Below are 18,524 nucleotides of genomic sequence, written 5' to 3'. Positions count from 1 at the left end.
TTATTTATTTTTTTATGGATTGTGTTAGAAGAGGTTTCTGAAAGGCCAGAGAGGGAAGGTGCAGGCCTGATGGTCTCAGAAAATGTTTCTGCCTGGAATGAGGGAAGGAGCCAGTTATGAAAGGGCCCTCTGGGCTCTGGGTATTGCTTGGCAGGGAAGTGGAGGTTATTACAGCAACAAAGATTACTGACCCTAACTCATATAGAAAAGAGACATGTCACTATCTATAGTACAGTTAGTACCTGAGGCTGAGAAGGTGGATAATTTATTTATTTACGAGAAACCTGGTGAAGGGATATGAAACAGGAATTTACTAGACCGGTCTCAGTGGTCTTAGAAAGTGGCCAACTTAGTAATAACATAAAAACCAGAGACTGTTAAAATATTTTTCAACTTTTCATTTGCCACTAGATTTCTCCAAACAAAATAAAGACACCATAGTCCATCTCCCCAGCCTATAATCTCAGCTGTACAACATAGGCAGACCAAGGGGCAAATGAGAACAGATTTATTAGAATGGCTTACAGGCTGTGGTCCAGCTATCTGGGTCCAAAAATCCAGGATTTGTTCAGTCCACAGGTCTGGCTGCCTCGGCTGGCCTTCAGTATACCTGGAATTCAAAGAAGTAGGCTCTAATGCCAGGGCAAGAATGGACTTGCCATTGAGAGTGAGAGCAGGCAAGCAAGTTCCTACCTTCATACTGTTTATATATGCTGCCAGCAGAAGGAATGGTCCAGATTAATGGTGTATCTTCCTACCTCAAAGATCCCAATTAGAGTAGGTCTTCTCAGTACAACTGATTTAATTAACAATAATAAATCTCTCATAGGTGTGCCCAGCATTTTGGGTTTTAATTAATTCCGCATGTAGTCAAGTTAACCAAAACTAGCCATCACAATAGGTATTCTGTAAAAATTTCCTCCTATGATTGAATATCCCATCTTGCAGGAAGCTCCTTAAGGAGGGAGATAAATAACTCAAAACAACTTCAGGAAGTTCCTGAAACCTACCGGATTCACTAGGCCCCACCCTGCCACAGTAAGCAATAAAAGCTGGGAGTCCCTCTCAGATAAAGTGAGGCTGAGCTGCAAAACTCTGGAGAGCAGACCAGTTCCCTTCCAGAAACAGAAACCAGCCAGGCTGCCTAGAAGAGGTTTGTATCAACTGAATCACTTGGAAAGGACACTATCTTCAAGCTCTACACTGTGCTTCAGGTTCCTAGCTTTTGTGAGTTGTCAGCCATGTTGGAATGGGCTTTGGTGATGCAGCTGCTGTCTTTTAGTAATTTTTGTTCCTGTAAGTAACCCAATAAAACTCATTGGGTCATCAAATTGAATTTTGGTGGTATTTGTATTTTGGTCTGCTGTGGATTCCCTGTCTGGGGTGAGTAGACTTGTTGTGCCTTGTGTCTCCCTAAGAAACATTTTATCACACAACCATAGGACTTATGTAACTGGCCAAGGATTAAAAAAAAAAAAAAAAACAAAAAAAAAAAAAACGGGTAATAGAATTTCACAATAATTATTTTTTTTAATTTTATGTGTATTGGTGTTTTACCTGCATGTATGTCAGTGTACTATGTGTGTGCAGTTCCACAGAGGTCAGAGGAGTCCGCTCCACTAGAACTGGAGTTACAAACAGTTGTGAGCCATCATGTACATGCTAGGAATCAAGCCAGGGTCCTCTGGACGATCAGCAATGCTGCTACCGAGGCATCTCTCCAGCGCCAAGATTTCACATCATTTTAGAAGCTAGATCTGGAAATGTCACACAGCACTCTGCCATTTCACTGTTCAGAACAAAATGGCATAACACAAGGCCCTACCTGACCACAGAGGAGATCACTCAAGAGCAAAAAGAGATGTCCCTGCCACATACCCTCACTGAAAAATCTAATGGCCATTCCCCATGTGCTTCTGGAATCCCTCAGTTACGTTTGACTGTAGTGCTCCTTAATTCCATCACTTCTGTGCATAAGGCTAGTTTCTTCTAGTTCCTGATGCTTTTGTCTCTGTTCTTGTTGTTGCTTTCGATACGGTCTCCTGTGACCTATGCTGATTCTGTAGCTAAGGGAGACCTTGAACAAATGATCCTTGTACCTTTACTTCCCAAGTTCTAGGATTTGTGTGCCACTACTCTCAGCTTTATATTGTCTTCTTCCAACTAACATCTATAATCCTAACCATGTGCCAGGCACTCGCTACTTTAAAAATAGTAATTCACTTAATAACCATCACAATAAAGGTATGGACTACGAAGCAGATGCTTTTTATTTATTTATTTATTTATTTTGTGTTACAGATAGAGCTGTCAATATATGCTCTTAAATGCTGAGACATGTGAGCAGCACCCAGAGTTAATTTGTTTTCTGAAACAAGCTCTCACTAGGTAGCAGCACTGACAAATGGGGTTTCTTTCTTGTACCCTAGTCCAATTTTGCTCCCCTCCAAATGTAACCCAGTACCATTCTGTGGCAATATGGAATTCCATGGCTCCCCAGGGGATAAACCTATTGGTTTACAAGGCCTTCCACATTTTTATGCTTCAGAACATGGAGTGAACTGTAGGCTCAGAGAAAAATAAGCACTGTAGTGCACACCTTTAATCCCATTACTGGAAAGGCAGAGGCAAGAGGCTCTCTATGAATTCAAGGTCAGCCTAGTCTATATAGTTCCAGGCCAGCTAAGGCTACATAGTGAGACCCTGTTTTGCCCTTCCGCTCTTGGACTATTGGAATGATTCCCATCAGCTGCAATGTCCTTCTCTCTCTCATAATCACTTCGAATGTCACCACCCCGGAAGACACTATCTCCTCCCTTCTTCTTTGCTAGCCATCACGAGTCCTAGAAATCTCTATCTACTTCTGCGATTGCCAGCCCAGGTGGGTGACTCCATTCTGGGACTTCCGCAGCTCTTACAGAGCATAGTGCTAAAGGACTCCAGGATTAAACACTCTAGGGCAGCTCGGCCCCGCCCCCTCACCTCCCGTATGGATCGCGCTACCCAACCCTTGCTCTCCCCGTTATAAAATGGTTCAATCCAGAGGGCGGTGCTTAGTGCCCCGAACGTTTCGATTGGCCCCGGCGAGCCGTACCACGGGGGCGACCGTGGGCAGCGGCTTTTGAGTCTGTGTGTGCATAACCTGAGGCCCTATCTCTGTCCTACGCTGGTGGTGCCAGGCTGCCCGCCGGGATGCAGTGGGCCGTGGGCCGGCGGTGGGCATGGATCGCCCTATTTCTGGCTGTCGCCGCGGTGCTTACCCAGGCGGTTTGGCTGTGGCTGGGTACTCAGAGCTTCGTCTTCCAGCGAGAAGAGATAGCGCAGCTTGCTCGACAGTACGCTGGTGAGCGGGTGAGCGGGTGAGGGCGGGGAGCGGGATGGGCCGGCGCAGAGCGGAGCAGACCTGCGTTTCCCGAAGGCGCCTTCCCCGCCGAGCCCCGATAGAGGGCTGGTCTCACCCACGCCACTCCTCTTTCCATCAGGACTGGACCATGAGCTGGCCTTCTCTCGGCTGATCGTGGAGCTGCGGAGGCTGCACCCAGGCCATGTGCTGCCGGATGAGGAGCTGCAGTGGGTGTTTGTGAACGCGGGTGGCTGGATGGGCGCCATGTGCCTTCTGCACGCCTCGCTGTCTGAGTACGTGCTGCTCTTCGGCACCGCCCTGGGCTCCCGTGGTCATTCGGGTCAGTGCTGGCGGTGGGCCGGATTGGGAGGCTGGGGCTGTTCGAGGTCTGATGCCTGCCCTCTATTCTGAGGTTTGGCTGGGCCGTGTGGTTGACAAGGATACCCTGATGGGCGGTGTCTATTTTATTGTCACTCAGGGCGATACTGGGCTGAGATTTCTGACACCATCATCTCAGGCACTTTCCACCAGTGGAGAGAGGGCACCACGAAAAGTGAGGTCTTCTACCCAGGTAAGTAAGGAAGTTATGTCCGAAGGGCTAGGGACAGGCCTAAGACAAGGAAAGGACGTATTGAAAAGGCCAACCAAGTGATTTTCTTCCGTCTCGCCCCTAAACCACAGGTGTTTGGTTAGGTTAGAGCTGAGGAACCCTGTCGCTTTCATTGGTTAAAGGGAAACAAAACAAGGCAGTTTCTCATCATGCAGAGCTGAATTTTATCAGCCTGTTTTACCCAGCCATTATTCCAGCAATTATTTGGAAGATACTCATGTCTGAAAGTTAAGACAGACATTCCATTTCCCATCCTTTTTAAACTAGTGAGACATTTTGTAAGTTTTGGTGTTGTTTTTCAAACTTCTTTCTTTCGAGACAGGGTTTCTCTGTGTAACAGTTCTGGCTGTCCTAGAACTCGCACTGTAGACCAGGCTGGCCTCAAACTAACAGAGATCCTTCTGCCTCTGCCTCCCGAGAGCTAGGAGTAAAGGCATGTGCCACCACCTATTGTTTTTTAAGTGGACCTCTGCATTCATTTAAAAGGAAAGGTTTGGACTTGCTGGTGTAAGGATAATAGTCAAGCGTAAGCCTGGCTTAAGCCACACCCTCTGTCAAATTAGTCCAGCTCGGATTAGCAACATTTCCACTTGTTTTGAGTGAAGCTTGAGAATGCAGATGCCCATTGCTTCCATAGATTAGCCTGTAGCTGGGTGGGGATAGCCCTCCATAGTCTCCCCCAAAAGAGGACATGGGCCAGGTAATGTCATAGGACATTTAGGAGTGGGTGTTTTTGGCCTCTATTTCCCCTCTGACTGGACAGCCAGGCCAACGGGGTATAGTTTTTTCCTTTCTTGAAATTGTCTTTTCATTGCCCACCTCTACATAGATAGTGCATAGGCTAGGGAAATGTAATGCTAGGAGGCCACGGCAGAGCTGGGCTTCTCACAACATGATCCCTGTCTACCCCCAAGGAGAGACAGTTGTACACGGACCTGGAGAGGCAACAGCTGTGGAGTGGGGACCAAACACGTGGATGGTGGAGTACGGCCGAGGTGTCATTCCATCTACCTTGGCATTTGCACTGGCTGACACTGTCTTCAGCACCCAGGACTTCCTCACCCTCTTCTATACCCTTCGCTCCTACGCCCGGGGCCTTCGGCTTGAGCTCACTACCTACCTCTTTGGCCAAGACCCCTGACCAGCCAGGCCTGAAGGAAGACCTGTGGATGGACAGGAGCGGGCAGGACCACATTCATCTACTTGCTGGAACTCATGTGCACAGACAGCAGCATACACCATGCAGATATTAAGTTCCCACTGTATGAGGAAGGGCATACATAGTTATACATCCAAACACAGCTCTTTGGGAGCAAATGAGACACATAGAGATGCCAAAATTTGTACTGTAAGATCATGCACTCATATCCATCCAGAGAGAGCCCCTACATATATACCAGAGGGAGCCAGTCATGTTTGAACATCCATCACAAACTTGACTCACTGACTCAGGCTTTTCCAGAGCTTGCTGCTGGCATTTAGGGGTCTGGGATTAAGGATTGGGGTGGATGTTCCATTCTGCCTCACTCTGATGCCTCAGTCCAGTAGGGATCTCAGTGAAGGAAAAGTGGACCTGCCCTTGGGAGGTGCCCTTCACCTGCAGCCATAATGTTCTTCCCTTCATGTCCCTTTTCCTCACCATATGCCTTATCTCCATTCCACCCCCTGCTATGCAAGTGCCCCTGTGGCTTGTCCTCCATGCCCTCAGCAACCAACTTGGCTGGGAAAGCAGAAGAATGTATGGAATGCTAAAGGGAGTGCCTCCATCTCAGAGACCCCTATTGGGCTTAAGCCCAGGCCTGTCCCCAAGGAGAGGGCTTGGAGAAGGAAACTTGGGTCCAAGGAGCCACCCTAGTCCAAAAGAAACCCTTATGTGCACACCCCTCTGTTTCCAGACATTTCTGTTGCATTCTCTGTCTACCTGTCTGTCTCTGGTAATAAAAGTTTGTTAAACAGTTCCATTTCCTTGTGTGTGTGAACAGCGGGAAGGCCACTGCCTCCTGGACACTTCAAAAGGCCTGTGCAATCCAGTGTGTAAGACTAGTTTTGGACAGAAGGGACTATATATTTGACTGTGTTCAAGAATTACTTAGGATGTCAGGCACGTGTGGTAGCACACGCCTTTAATCCCAGCACTTGGGAGGCAAAGACAGGAGGATCTCAGTGAGTTACATGTCAGCCTCGTCTGCAGAGCCTAGGGCTGCTGCACAGAGCAACCCTGTCTTGAAAAACCAAACAAAAATTAAATAGGAATTACTTAGGAGTCAGCCTTTTTAGGAGTGGTGGTATTGGAGCAAGGACAGTCTTGGCTGTCCTGGAAATCAATCTGCCTGCTTTTGTCTTCTGAGTGCTGGGACTAAGGGTGGACACCACCACATAGCTTTTTTTTTAAATCTTAAGACTGGCATTGAATTTACTATATGAAGCTGGAATTAAACGTGGAACTTCTGATCCTCCTGCCTCTGCTTCCTGGGCCTGAGGATTAGGGCCAGAGCTTTGTGCATGCTTGGCAAGCACGGTTCTAACCACAACCCTAGTCTCTAGCTAACTGGATTGCATCTATAGAGATCATTTTTTAAATATGAGGAACTGAGACCGTGTGAGGTACTGTGTCTACTCTGTCAGTTCAGTCCTGTCCTGGGGATGGTTCTGAGGAATTAACCATACACGGCCATGGGGTGGCACTATACTCCCACATCTATGCTTAAACGCAATCTAGGCTGGCTTTTGGGGCTCCTAGAGTATGGAGTGCAACTCTGTGGAATGAGAGTTCCTCTGTTCTGATTTGCCTTTTATTCAGCACTTTAGGGGAGCTCTTGTGGGGTGGGAATCAGGCACGATGCACAGGCCGACAGGGTCAAATGACATCATTTCTAAGGACGTTTGTGGCTTCTTTTGTACCCTGGTCACCAAGCTCCTGTCATCTTCATCCTGCTCCTACTAAGGTTGAATAAGGTCCAGACCTCTACCATTTCTTGGACTTGATAACTTGATAAATTAGTATCGGAAGGAGCAAGGTTATATAGTTATCGTTCTAGAGAACACAAATTCAAAAGGCTACATGCATAACCTTATTTGACAATAACATCAAATTCTAGTCAGGCGTAGTGGCTCATGCCTATAATCTCAGCATTTGTGAGACAGATGCAGGAAGAGCTGTGCAAATTCCATGCCAGCCTGAACTATAAGATGAGACCCTGTCTCAACAACAGAAAGCATCAACAATTTAAATGTGTGCCTCTGAAAGAATGTGAAACTCAGGCAAATTGGCCTGATACCTTCCCCCCAGCCCCCTCTGCCATCATATTGGCTGTGGCAAACCCTGGCTGAAACTTCTCTCTTGATCTTTAGGGAACTTGCCCTACATGGTACCCAGCTCTGACTCTAGTCTAGGAGCACATGTATCTCAGCCCATCGTCACCCATCTTATAAGGGACTATTGCCCCCCATCTCTGTTGTTAAAGCCAGTGGTTATTTCATAGTTCTTAACTTTTGCAGTTGATACTGTGTTCAAATCCAAAGTTGTACACACTAAGCACAACTGAGCTACTCTCCTAGATCTCAACTGTTTTGAAAGCCCTAAAAAAATTTGGCTTCAAGGACACTTTTTTTTTTTTTTGAAACAAGTTTTCTCTGTAGACCAGGCTGGCCTCAAATTCACAAAGATCTGCCTGCCTCTGCCTCCTGTGTGCTGGGATTAAAAGTGTCTGTCACCACTGCTCAGTCATTTTTTTTTTCTTTATTGATAGTTTTTTCTGTATTTACAGATCTTTATCTCTTTGTAACAGGGCTGAAAAGATGGCTCAGTAACTAAATGTCCATGCTGCACAGTGTGAAGACCTGAGTTCAGATCCTAGCACTGGTGTAAAAAGCTGGGCATAGTCATCCATGTGCCTGTAACCCCAGTGATGTGAGCACTGTAGACAGGGCAGTTGCTGGGGTTTGCTGGTCCATAGCCTACTTCCAGTGAAGCACCCTGTCTCGAGGGAAAGGGACACAAAGTGGGCAGGACCCCTGTGTCGTCTTCTAGCTTCAGCACAGATGCACATAACATACACTCAAAATAAATAACATGTACCTCTCTTTTTTTTCTGTTTTCTTTTAATTCTTCTCTCATGCAATACACCTGACACCAGTTTCCCCTCCCTCCACTCCTCCCAGTCCCGTCCCCTCAACCTTCCCTCTCCCCCAGATCCACTCCTCTGCTTCCCTTCAGAAAAGAGCAGGCCTCCCAGGATATCAACCAACACAGCATAACAAGGCTGGGGACAAACCCTCATATCAAGGCGTGACTGGACAACCTCGTAGAAGAAAAAGAGTCCCAAGAGCAGGCAAAAGAATCAGAGATACCCCCCTTCCCACTGTTAAAGAGACTCACAAGAACACCAAGCTACACAGCCATAACCTGTGTGCAGAGGACCTAGCTCAGTCCCATGCAGGCTCATAATTGTCACTTCAGTCTCTGTGAACCTCTAGGAGCCCTGCTCAGTTGATTCTGTGGGCCATGTTATCTTGGTGCCCTTAGCCCCTCTGGCTCCTATAACCCTTCCTGCCTCTTTTCTGAGGGTTCCCAGAGCTACATCTATATTTTGACTACTGTATCTGTGTTAGCCTAAGTCTCTTCCCTGAGCTTCAGCTCTGGATGTCTTTCTGTCTTCACTCCGCATCTCTTCTTGGTTGTTTAATTGATGTCTCTAGCTTATAATGTCCACAGCAAACTGATTATCCTCCTGCCTCAGCTGGGATTACGTACCTGTGCTCACCAGACCCAGCTCTAATTACATACCTCTATCTGATCCAGTTTACATTTCCTCCACTAGAATAATGCCATGTCACAATGACACTGTTTTATTCAGGTCTGTGCCCAACAGTGCCCGCTGCAAAGCACTCAATAAATGTGTGCTGGGTTCTGAAGGTCTAGGTCATTTTGTTGTGTCTCTGAGGTATAGGAAGTCTGTATGTAGTGAGGTAAGAGGCAGTCTTTCCTTTAAAACCAGATCCAGTTTGCCTTATTCCTCTCCTTCACTCCTTCCTAGTTGTAGTTTTTCTGGCCCAAATTCCAGAGGTAGAATTTTTGCTTGATTGCTCGTATTTGGGGAGGGGATAACCATCCCCATTCCTCCCTCCCACCAAGACCTACAAAAAGTCATCTCCAGCCTCTCAGAACTGGAATTTCTCCCTCCAGATGCCGCTAAAGCAGCCAGTGAAAGCTAGGAGAGAAAGGAGCAAACTGGAGTCCCTTTACCCTCCAGTCATCCACAGCAACTCAGGCTGTGACCAGCTGTCCCTGTTCATCCACTAATCCTACTAATGCACCCCTCTGTGAGCCTAACATGGTGGGGTGTGGGAGCTCTGCAGGGGAGAGTACATCCTCAGACATTCATGAGCATGGGGTGAGGAAGTCTCAATACTGAAGATGAGGGATGACCAAGGATTGGAGCTGTTGGAATGGGATTCTTCTGACCAGCTATGAGCTCTGCTATGTGTTGGGAAAGACACACAGTCCTGCCCAAGGAATGAATGGGCTGAGCCCCAGCATGGCCAGGGGTGGCCAGAGAGAGCAAATACTCAAGATGCTGCAGCAGGAGCTGGATTTCAGAACATGGTGGAGGATAGATGTGGGTGAACAGGGGTGGCACCAGAATGGGTGACCTGGGGCCAGGGCAAGCTGAAGTAAGAGGAGGATGAGCGGGGAGACAAAGGTCATGCCCATATTCCTGCCATGTAGGGATATGTTTGTCCTGAGGCATTTGTGCCCCGATGGGTGCAAAGTCTGAGGGTAGGGTCTGGCATAGTTACATAGCCATTCAGAGGTCACCCTTACAGACATCTGCTACTCACCTAGCTCATGGCAAACTCGTGCCTTTAGCAGGTAAGTCTCCTTGACCACAAAAAGAAGCTCAGAATGTGTGAGGGTCCCTGAAAGGAATAGGGTCAGTCTACTCAGATGAGAAACGGTGACCTGCCAGTCAGGACTCCCCAAGCAGAAACAGCATCAGAGAATCGGTGGGGTAAGAGAGACCCATGGCAGTTGGCTCAAGGGATCCGGACATATAGATTTGGGAGTCAGGAACACATGAGTGGAGAATGTGTGTGAAGATGGGCAAACTGATGATCACGAGAATAAAACAGATAGTGAGAAGCCAAGAGTCATTATACTCTTGCTCTTCTATACAAGCTTGGAAATCCAGAAGAGAATGTCAAATGAGGTTTTTAAAAAGTGTGTATGCCTGTATATCTCATTTGGTGTATATCCTGATATGAGTGCACAGACAACACAGAGACCTGTGAGTGTGTAAGTGCACAGATACGGGGCCACTGGCGTGTGCATACCTCTATACAAACACACTTGCGCTTGGAGATAACACATGGGCAGGGCACAAGGCGAAGCTATGTTCTGGCCAGGTGTTCCACATTCACCCCAGCATCGGGCAGAATGATTCTGTGTCATCACAGGTTGCCCAGGTCCTTGACCCCTTTAGAGACCTTTAAACGGAGTGTGTAAGACTGGGCTTGAATTTGTGTCAAGGCACATTACTGTGTGAACGGAGGGCACTAAGTGTGGTTTGGGGGATACTTGTGAGGCTGGGCAGAGCTATAGGCCGGAGTTTACCAGCTGTGGACTCCTCACTCTCCCACGCGTGATCTCCCCATAGCTCTCCGGCGCCCCCTCCCTTGAGTTTGGCTGTAAGGAAGGTGGGAGACACCTGTTGGGGGCTAAGAGGGGTCGAGCCCACCCTGGCCTCTCCCGCTGCGTCCTCCCGCCAGCGCCCGCCCTGCTGGGCTCGGGTCCCGCCCCCGGGACCGCAGGCAGCACAGCCACCGCCAGTAAGCGCACCGCGGTCAGAAGAGCGCAAGGCGGCAGGAGCGCACAGCGGGGACCCTGTGCAGGGAACCCAGCTGAAACAGGAACCGCCCGAAAGGCGACCGAGCAGAGGCACCGCCGTGGAGACCCCGGGGGCTTCGGGCGGTGCCAGGCAGGTGAGTGTAGCTGCAGAGCGCCCAGAGCCCGGGATCCAGGCGCAGTGACCTGCCACCTCACGCCTGTCTGGTCCTGTCCCGGTCCCAGACCCAGGCACTGCTGCCCTCTTCCCGCACCTCTTTGGTTCTTGATTCTTATCTTTTATCTTTCCACCCTGTTTTCTGTCACTGTCCTCTATGTTCTCACTCTTTCTAGTCTTTCTCCTGCTGCTGCGTCGGTCTTCCCGCGTCTCTCAATCCTTCTAGCTGTCTTTCAGTTGTCTGTCCCTCACTCTTAGGTATTTTATCTCCTGGTACTCACTCTCTCTCTCTCTCTCTCTCTCTCTCTCTCTCTCTCTCTCTCTCTCTCTCTTCCTCCGTCCATCCCTTCCTCCCTCCCTCCATCCCTCTCTTTCTTGGTCCTCCTCAGTCTTCCCACCCGTCTCTCCTCCATCTCTGTCTCCGCATCTCTCTGTCATTGTCTCTGTGTGTACGTGTCTGTATGTCACATCTCCCTGCACCACTCTTCCTTGGTCCTTGTTACTCTTTCCAATTTGCTTGGCCTCGTCCTATCTTGAGTCTCTGGCCATTTCTGACTCCCTAGGTCTGGTCTCTTGACTCCTTTGCTCCCTCTATCCCTCTATCCCTGTTCACTTGATCTATTTGCCCTTTCCTTAGAACTCCATGTATGTCCCTGAATCCATGCGCATCTCCCCTTGTGCTGTAGGGTGTGGGTGCAGCAAGGTCCAGCACCCATAATTCCCTTCCCCCACAGACGGCCCTTTCCTCAGGGCCCAGCCTGGTACCAGGAGCCCCCCCAGCAGGGGGACTGCGCCTGGAAGCTGTAATGGAGGCCCTGCAGAGGCAGCAAGCAGCACGGCTGGCCCAAGGGGTGGGGCCTTTGGCCCCTCCACGCCTACCGCTTCCACAGCCTCCTCTGCTTGGCGCCCGGACCCTACAGGCTGAGGGGGCCTTGGGGGTGGTTAGGGCTGAAGAAGTGGAGGGTGCTGAAGAAGATGAGGAGGGAGAGGCACCCTTAGCAGAAGAGGAGGCAGATGAGGAGAGCCATCCAGGAGCCCGGTGTCCCAACTCACCTTCCAACCAGCCCCCTGGACTCCAACCACATGAGTGGACCTATGAAGAACAGTTCAAGCAGGTAGGAACCGTCTCTCCATCTCTGTCAGGCTGTCCCTCCTTCCTCCCCTCTGGCAAAAGTAGTCCACACATCCCTACCAGCCTCTGCAGGATGTAAAAACAGAGAAGACAGGAGGATAGATAGTGATGAGCCAGGAGAGACACTCATGGAAACATGTGCAAAGTGCACATAATTCATTAAGAGGTATAGAAGATCCCAGAAACATGGGGAGTGACGGTTGGAGGTCATTTGAGGAGTTTGAAATGGAGGTAGAATGGATAAGGTAAGGGCCTTTTGGAGATCTGGAGTCTGAGGAATTCATGGCAACATTACCTCATCTACTCTCTCACATAACAAGTACCAAAGGGAATGTCTTGGGCTGTCTGTCTACTGTCATTGGAAGGAGAACAGAGTTTGTTCCTCTTCTTGTAGACTGATATACCCATCTTCTTTCCTGCCACACTGTTTTACCATCCAGTTTTTCCCTCTGGCCTAAATTCCACCAATGCCAGTTTCCAGCTTGTGCTGGTCACTTCAGCTGCTGTAACTGAGGGCCCCTGTGCAACCTGGGCACTACACGTCTTTACGACCTTAATCCGAACCCTTCCAGTGTTATTCTAGGGACAGTAGTATGGGCTGTCACCATGGTGTTACTGAGGGCTGTGATTTCCATGTGTGCCACTCTAGAGGTGTTACTCATAGGGTGTTGGTTTGGGGTATTTTCTAGAAGTGCTAATTTGTAGCTAGTATTCTGTGACATTAGTGTAAGACCAGGAGCGTCACTCAGGGCTTTGTTACCCTGGAGATTCGGCTCTAGTGTCTGTTTTTCTAGGGCATTGTTCTAGGTTTATGACTGAGAGAGTGTGGGTGTCATTGTAGTTACATGTGAGGCTTAGAACTCTGGGTCATGTGTGTGTGGTTCTGAAGCTGGGTCTCTTGGGTTTGATGCTCCTGGGAGGATTTGATTTGGAGAGTTATTATTGATGGATGGAATGTTACTTATGTGTGTGATTCATAGCAAGTTCAGGCTGAGAAGCTGTAACTCTGGGTCAACGACTCCATTACTCGAATTGTTTGGTTTAGACTTGGGTTGATGTTGGAGGTGGTGATGACCAGTAGATTCTTTACGTTCTGACATCTTAGGTTCTGTGTGTCATGTGGCCATGACATGTGTCACGTGATAGCTTTTGTAGTAGGCACAGTACCCACCTCTAGAAGGAGATGAGACAAGATGGTGCCCATAAGGAGTTCCCCAGCATCCTTACTACCTGAACTCACTCACCCTAGTTCATATCCTGGCCCACAAGGATATGAACTGCATGAAGCCCTTATACAGATTAAGGGTAATGAATAAGTACCTCAGATATTCGTCAGTCTCCTGGTTGTGGAGCATGGCCCCAGCATGGTTTCCCTCCTGGGACTCTGGATGTCCCTCCTCAGGATGGTTAGGATTCTGTCCTGAAGAGCAGGCTGAGCCACTGAAGTACCTTCCTGCCACCCCGTTTTTGCCAGATGCAAGGTTTAAGCCACCTAAGGTACCAACCACTAGCTAAGATAGGTTTCTTGAATGTATTAGATGAAGGCACTCTGTCTGCTCTGCGGGTGGGTCTACGGCCAGAGAATTCACATCTAGAATCCATCCACCCTTTCACCCAGCACTCTCATCCAGGGTACCACCTGAATTGGGGTTCCAGGAGGGAGGGGGCCAGTGGCGCTGGAGAATGACCTTGGTCCTTCCCCAGCTGTATGAACTCGATGCGGACCCCAAGAGGAAGGAATTTCTGGATGACCTGTTTAGCTTCATGCAGAAGAGGGGTGAGTAAAGTGATGTGGGGAAGTACCCTGGAATTTCTCCTGTTGACTGGGTTTCGAGGAAAGGAGACCTCAAGGGGCAGTCCTCACGGGAGGTCCTCCCTGCAGAGGTCCAGGGTTGGTGGCTCCTGTCCTTTGGGCTCTCAATAGCATCTTTAACCTCTGACCCTGACCCCCTTCTCCACCAGGGATTAATTAGTGCCCAGCCCACAGGCAGGTTAATGAGTGTGAGATCAATTAGGAAGGGGGGGAGGACTGGTCAGGACTGGCTTGAAATAGGAGGGTCCCAGGACTTAGGACCAACCAGAATCCTTGATCCTCGGTTGCATACAGTATACCCTTCCCCCAGCCTTATCTTTCTACTCCATTTCCTTTTGCTTTATCCCAGGGCACTCCCTATCTTTTCTGCAGCAGGAAGGAATAGGATTAGACTGAAGGAAGGCTTTCCCAAAGGATGTGCTGGGGCCATGTGAATTGGGCAGTGGAGAAGGAATTCCTCTCCAGAAAATCTCAGTGTTGGAAGAATATAGAAGGGGTCTGGGAGGGATGAGGGTGGGCAGCAGTCCATCACTTCCGCTTTCTCCCCAGATTCACGGGACTGAACACTGACTCATTATCTCTCTCTACAAAGCTAATTAACTCACTCAGAGCACAGCCTGATAAGCTGCTAATTAACTGGCTGCACTGCCCCCCTCCTAGTCTCCCCAGTCCTCAACCCAACGCTCAGCAACCTTTTCTGGTCCCTTCCTAACTAAGAGCCATGTGTGAGGACCCCAGGCTTTCTTGTTCCCTAGTAGCCCTAGTGTTCCCTCCCTGCACCTTTTGGGGGACCTCTCTCCTAGTAATGGGGTGGTGTGGTCTGACAGCACTGCCCACACCCCGAGCTCTGCCTCCCTCGGCTCAGCTGCAGGGGGAGGAGGTCTCGCGGGGCCGATAATTTCCCCCCATTAATCAGGCCGCAGCTAATTGTTCGGGTCCAAAGGCACTGGTGGAAGGGGCTGGGGATCGGTAAGGAATTAACTGGGTCCCATCGCTCAGCTCAGACAGGCCCCTTTGTCAGGACTGGCTGGCGGGGGTGGCTAGGCTGAGGAGTTGACTGACCCAGGAAGGAGCAGATTCTTCTGCACCTGCTGTCCCCTGGCTTCCTGCAGCATCTGAGGGTTGTTGCTTTGGCGAGTATACCTCTTCAGTACATATGCAAGTCCTTCCTACAGTCAGCCCAGCAAACCCATGTTTTCAGACCAAATCCATCTGTCTGGTAGATTAGAATGGCTGAATGGCTTTTCTTTTCTTTCTTTCTTTTTTCCTCCCCCCCCCCTTCGTATTTGGAAAATAGCGTTAAAATAGGCAAAACATTTACGGGCTGTGCAATTCTAATTTCAGAGCCTGTGAATAAAAGTTGATTGGAGCACACAGCCTTGCCCATCCTCTTAGATGGAGGACTGTTCTCTGGATAAACTGCAGAGTTGGGTATTTGTGACAGGTACCCTTTGGCCCACAAAGTCTAAATATTTACCTTCTGTCCCTTACAGGACAACTAAACTGATTTCTTGTCTTAGTCTCCTGTCCTTCTCCTACATAGGGTTCTGACTGTAATCCTATCACTCCCCCACAATCCTTTTGTGGGTCCTGTCCTTACCCAAGCTTCGTGGAGATACCCTTCAGTCGGCTTAGGTGACCTCAGATGAGGCCTAATGTTGGTATCCTGATTTTCTACCCACTTCACACCAGGAACGCCAGTGAACCGGGTTCCCATCATGGCCAAACAGGTGCTGGACCTGTATGCGTTGTTTCGCTTGGTGACAGCCAAGGGTGGCCTGGTGGAAGTCATCAACCGAAAAGTGTGGCGAGAAGTCACACGCGGCCTCAGTTTGCCAACCACCATCACCTCTGCAGCCTTCACACTACGCACCCAGTGAGGACAGCAGAGGGCACGGGCACAGGGGCAGAGCAAGAGGGCCTGGGTGGAGCGGGGGAGTGAAGCGCGGGATGGGGGTGGGACGATCCGCTGGGTCCAGCCTCCCACCGCCCATCCGTCTGCCCCTAGGTACATGAAGTATTTATACCCATACGAGTGCGAGACGCGGGCACTCAGTTCCCCAGGGGAGCTCCAGGCTGCCATAGACAGCAATCGGCGCGAGGGCCGTCGCCAAGCTTACACCACGGTCCCGCTCTTCAGCTTAGCAGGGCCGACACCTCGGGGAGCTCCTGGCCCCGCCTCGGGTCATGGCCCCGCCCCGGCCTCGACCCCGGGCTGCCTCGGTCCCGCCCAGGGTTCTGCTGCTGGCTTGCCTGTGCACGCGTGCGCTCAACTGAGCCCGAGCCCTGTAAAGAAAGGTGCGAGGGGAGAAGGCAGAGTTTGGGGGATGTCATCTCTGAGATCTGTGCAAGCACTGAAACACGGAATATCAAAATATAGGGACTCAAGTGTGGGAAGCAAAGATCTGATGGGGTAGAAGGTTTTGGAATCTCTAAGTTAGAGATTCTGAGCCTTGAGGTCAAGAAAGCCATGAGACCCGTGGGGTCCTCCATTCACAGCAGCTTTATTCCACAGCCGTCCACATAGAGCGCCCATTTGGCTATAGTTTGCTACTCCCGTGTCTTGGGTTATTTAACCAAAAAAAAAAAAAAAAAAAAAAAAAAAAAGGGAAAGGAGAGCTTGCACATTCTCTGACATAAAACCAACCTGGACCAATGTGCTGGTCTTTTATTCTCCACCATTTTCAGAGCCCCTGGATGGAAGGACAGACTGAGCCTGTTTATCAGCCTGCATGCCCTTTTTTGGTCCCAGGCCTAGGGAAGAATCACAGGTTGGTTGGGCCAGAGGAGCCTAGTGACCTGTTTGGTTTTTCTCTCTCTTCCCCCCCCCCCCAGAGGAGACCGGGGTTCCACCTCCTCGTCTGACAGTGCCTGTGGGCTTAGCCTTGGAGGCAGCACGGGAAAAGCTGGCACCAGAAGAGCCTCCAGAGAAGAGGGCTGTGCTGATGGGCCCCATGGACCCACCTCGACTGAGTGCACCCTCCAGTTTCCTACCCCGTGGCAAGGTTCCTCTAAGGGGTGAGGAAGGGCTTGTTAGTGAAGGACTTTGGGCTTCTGTGCCGAGGGAAGACAGACTTCATCTGATGGATGTTGGAGGTGGTACAGATAGATCCTTATATGGACAGCCACATAGTCCTGGTATGGGGTTCAAGTGAAATGGGGGCTATCTGTAGGAATAAGGGAGGAGTGAAATCTGATTGGCCCCAATGTGACTCCCCTGCCTTCTTTTGGACAGAAGAGCGATTGGATGGGCCCCTCAATCTGGCAGGCAGTGGTATCAGCAGTATCAACATGGCACTGGAGATCAATGGGGTGGTCTACACTGGTATGGGCACTATAGGCTGTCTACACTGGCATGAAGTTGGGATTTAGACTGGCATGAGGATTATAGATTTTCTCTACCAGCATGGGTTGAAAGGTATCTGAACTTGCATGGGGAGTCAGAGGATTGTTACACTAAAATGGGTTAAAGAGCATTTCTACATGGCATGGGGTCCCAGCATGATCTCTGCGGTATGATTGTCATGGGATGTCTGCTTTTTCATGGGTCTCTGTGTTAGTATTTATTCTGTACCCACGTGAGGGTATCAACATTGCCATAGGAGCTTCTCACTGACCAGACTTGTCACCGTACTGTGTGGCATGGGATGTGTGTGGTTGCTCAGCATTTTTGTTTTGGGTCCCGCCCTCTCCTGTTTAGGTATCCTCTTTGCCCGCCGCCAGCCTGTGCCAGCTTCCTTGGGTCCAACCAATCCTCCACCTCCACCCTCTACAGGGCCTCCTTCCAGCACCTTGCCCTGAAGGCAGCTATTGAGAATTAAGAGTCTCAATATCATTGCAGGGGAGAGAAGGTGCCCTCCCACCTTGATTCTTTCAGGATGTGATGCCCCCTCTGGGATCCAGTTCTGGGAGATGACAGCATGCCACCTCCACACCAAAGGGATTTCTTGTTTATGTTCTACCTACCTCATTGTAAAAGGAGGCCCCCACCTCCATACCAAAGAGTTCTTCCCTCAGTAACCCCTGTCATCTCCTCATGTGACCTCTATGTCAATGTCATCTTTGGTACCCCACCTCTTTGAGTCAACTCTGCTCCTTTTCAGGGGGCAGATAAAAGATTGGATTAAGATGTCCCTTTAGGTAGCATCTGGAAAATAAAGTTGTACTTCCTCTGTATCCCGCGCCTCTTCTTCTTGCTCGGGTTTGGGAGGTGAAGGGTACACAGGCTACATTGAGCTGTCCAAGCGGAAAGCAGAATAGCAAAGCTCCCTAAGAATAGACGAGCACTTTAAAAGAAAATAAAGCAGGCTTTCACTAAGTTGTCCCCTGACGGTCTTGAATTCACTGTGTAGAGCAGGCTGGCCTCAAACTTGCAATCATCCTCTTGCTTTCTCTCTTAGTATCACCACGCCCAAATCAGACTGGTGTTAAGGTCTAACGATAAGAGACTTAGGTGCAGGTTACTTGAACCTTAAAAGATCCAAAACCTCATGGTGTCTTCCCCAGGAAGCTGCCTTCTGATTAGTTGCCTATGGCATGGGATGTGTGTGATTCTCTGAGAACCCAGACACTTGTGCTCACCTCTTTTGTTTTGGGTGGGTATGAATATATCTTGGAATACTGGG

General features: G+C 49.6%; 2 protein-coding genes across 2 annotated transcripts; both read left to right on the top strand.

Moving 5' to 3' along the window:
• The first annotated feature begins 3,102 nt into the window (after positions 1-3,102).
• Positions 3,103-5,906, top strand: Sigmar1 (sigma non-opioid intracellular receptor 1). The gene is made up of 4 exons (XM_051187586.1): positions 3,103-3,343; positions 3,483-3,683; positions 3,822-3,914; positions 4,868-5,906. Exons 1-4 carry the CDS (start codon positions 3,193-3,195, stop codon positions 5,092-5,094), a joined length of 672 nt encoding a protein of 223 aa, XP_051043543.1. The 5' UTR covers positions 3,103-3,192; the 3' UTR covers positions 5,095-5,906.
• Positions 5,907-11,628: 5,722 nt separating this feature from the next.
• On the top strand, positions 11,629-17,849 carry Arid3c (AT-rich interaction domain 3C). Its single transcript, XM_051187545.1, has 7 exons — positions 11,629-12,069; positions 13,791-13,863; positions 15,592-15,775; positions 15,908-16,197; positions 16,735-16,917; positions 17,135-17,224; positions 17,600-17,849. The coding sequence occupies exons 1-7, from the start codon at positions 11,761-11,763 to the stop codon at positions 17,698-17,700; spliced, it is 1,230 nt and encodes a 409-aa protein (XP_051043502.1). The 5' UTR covers positions 11,629-11,760; the 3' UTR covers positions 17,701-17,849.
• The last annotated feature ends 675 nt before the right edge of the window (positions 17,850-18,524 follow it).

Source organism: Phodopus roborovskii, unplaced genomic scaffold (genome assembly GCF_943737965.1).
Source record: "Phodopus roborovskii unplaced genomic scaffold, PHOROB, whole genome shotgun sequence".
Lineage (NCBI taxonomy): Eukaryota > Metazoa > Chordata > Mammalia > Rodentia > Cricetidae > Phodopus > Phodopus roborovskii.
This window is presented reverse-complemented; position numbering and strand designations above follow the sequence as displayed.

Bases quoted from the DNA above. Each gene is read 5' to 3' on its own strand.
- Sigmar1 (XM_051187586.1), top strand. From the start codon at position 3,193: ATGCAGTGGGCCGTGGGCCGGCGGTGGGCATGGATCGCCCTATTTCTG. The intron at 3,344-3,482 runs GTGAGCGGGTGA...TCTTTCCATCAG, and splicing joins GCTTGCTCGACAGTACGCTG to GACTGGACCATGAGCTGGCC. The intron at 3,915-4,867 runs GTAAGTAAGGAA...TCTACCCCCAAG, and splicing joins AAGTGAGGTCTTCTACCCAG to GAGAGACAGTTGTACACGGA.
- Arid3c (XM_051187545.1), top strand. From the start codon at position 11,761: ATGGAGGCCCTGCAGAGGCAGCAAGCAGCACGGCTGGCCCAAGGGGTG. The intron at 13,864-15,591 runs GTGAGTAAAGTG...ACTTCACACCAG, and splicing joins TAGCTTCATGCAGAAGAGGG to GAACGCCAGTGAACCGGGTT. The intron at 16,198-16,734 runs GTGCGAGGGGAG...CCCCCCCCCCAG, and splicing joins CCCGAGCCCTGTAAAGAAAG to AGGAGACCGGGGTTCCACCT.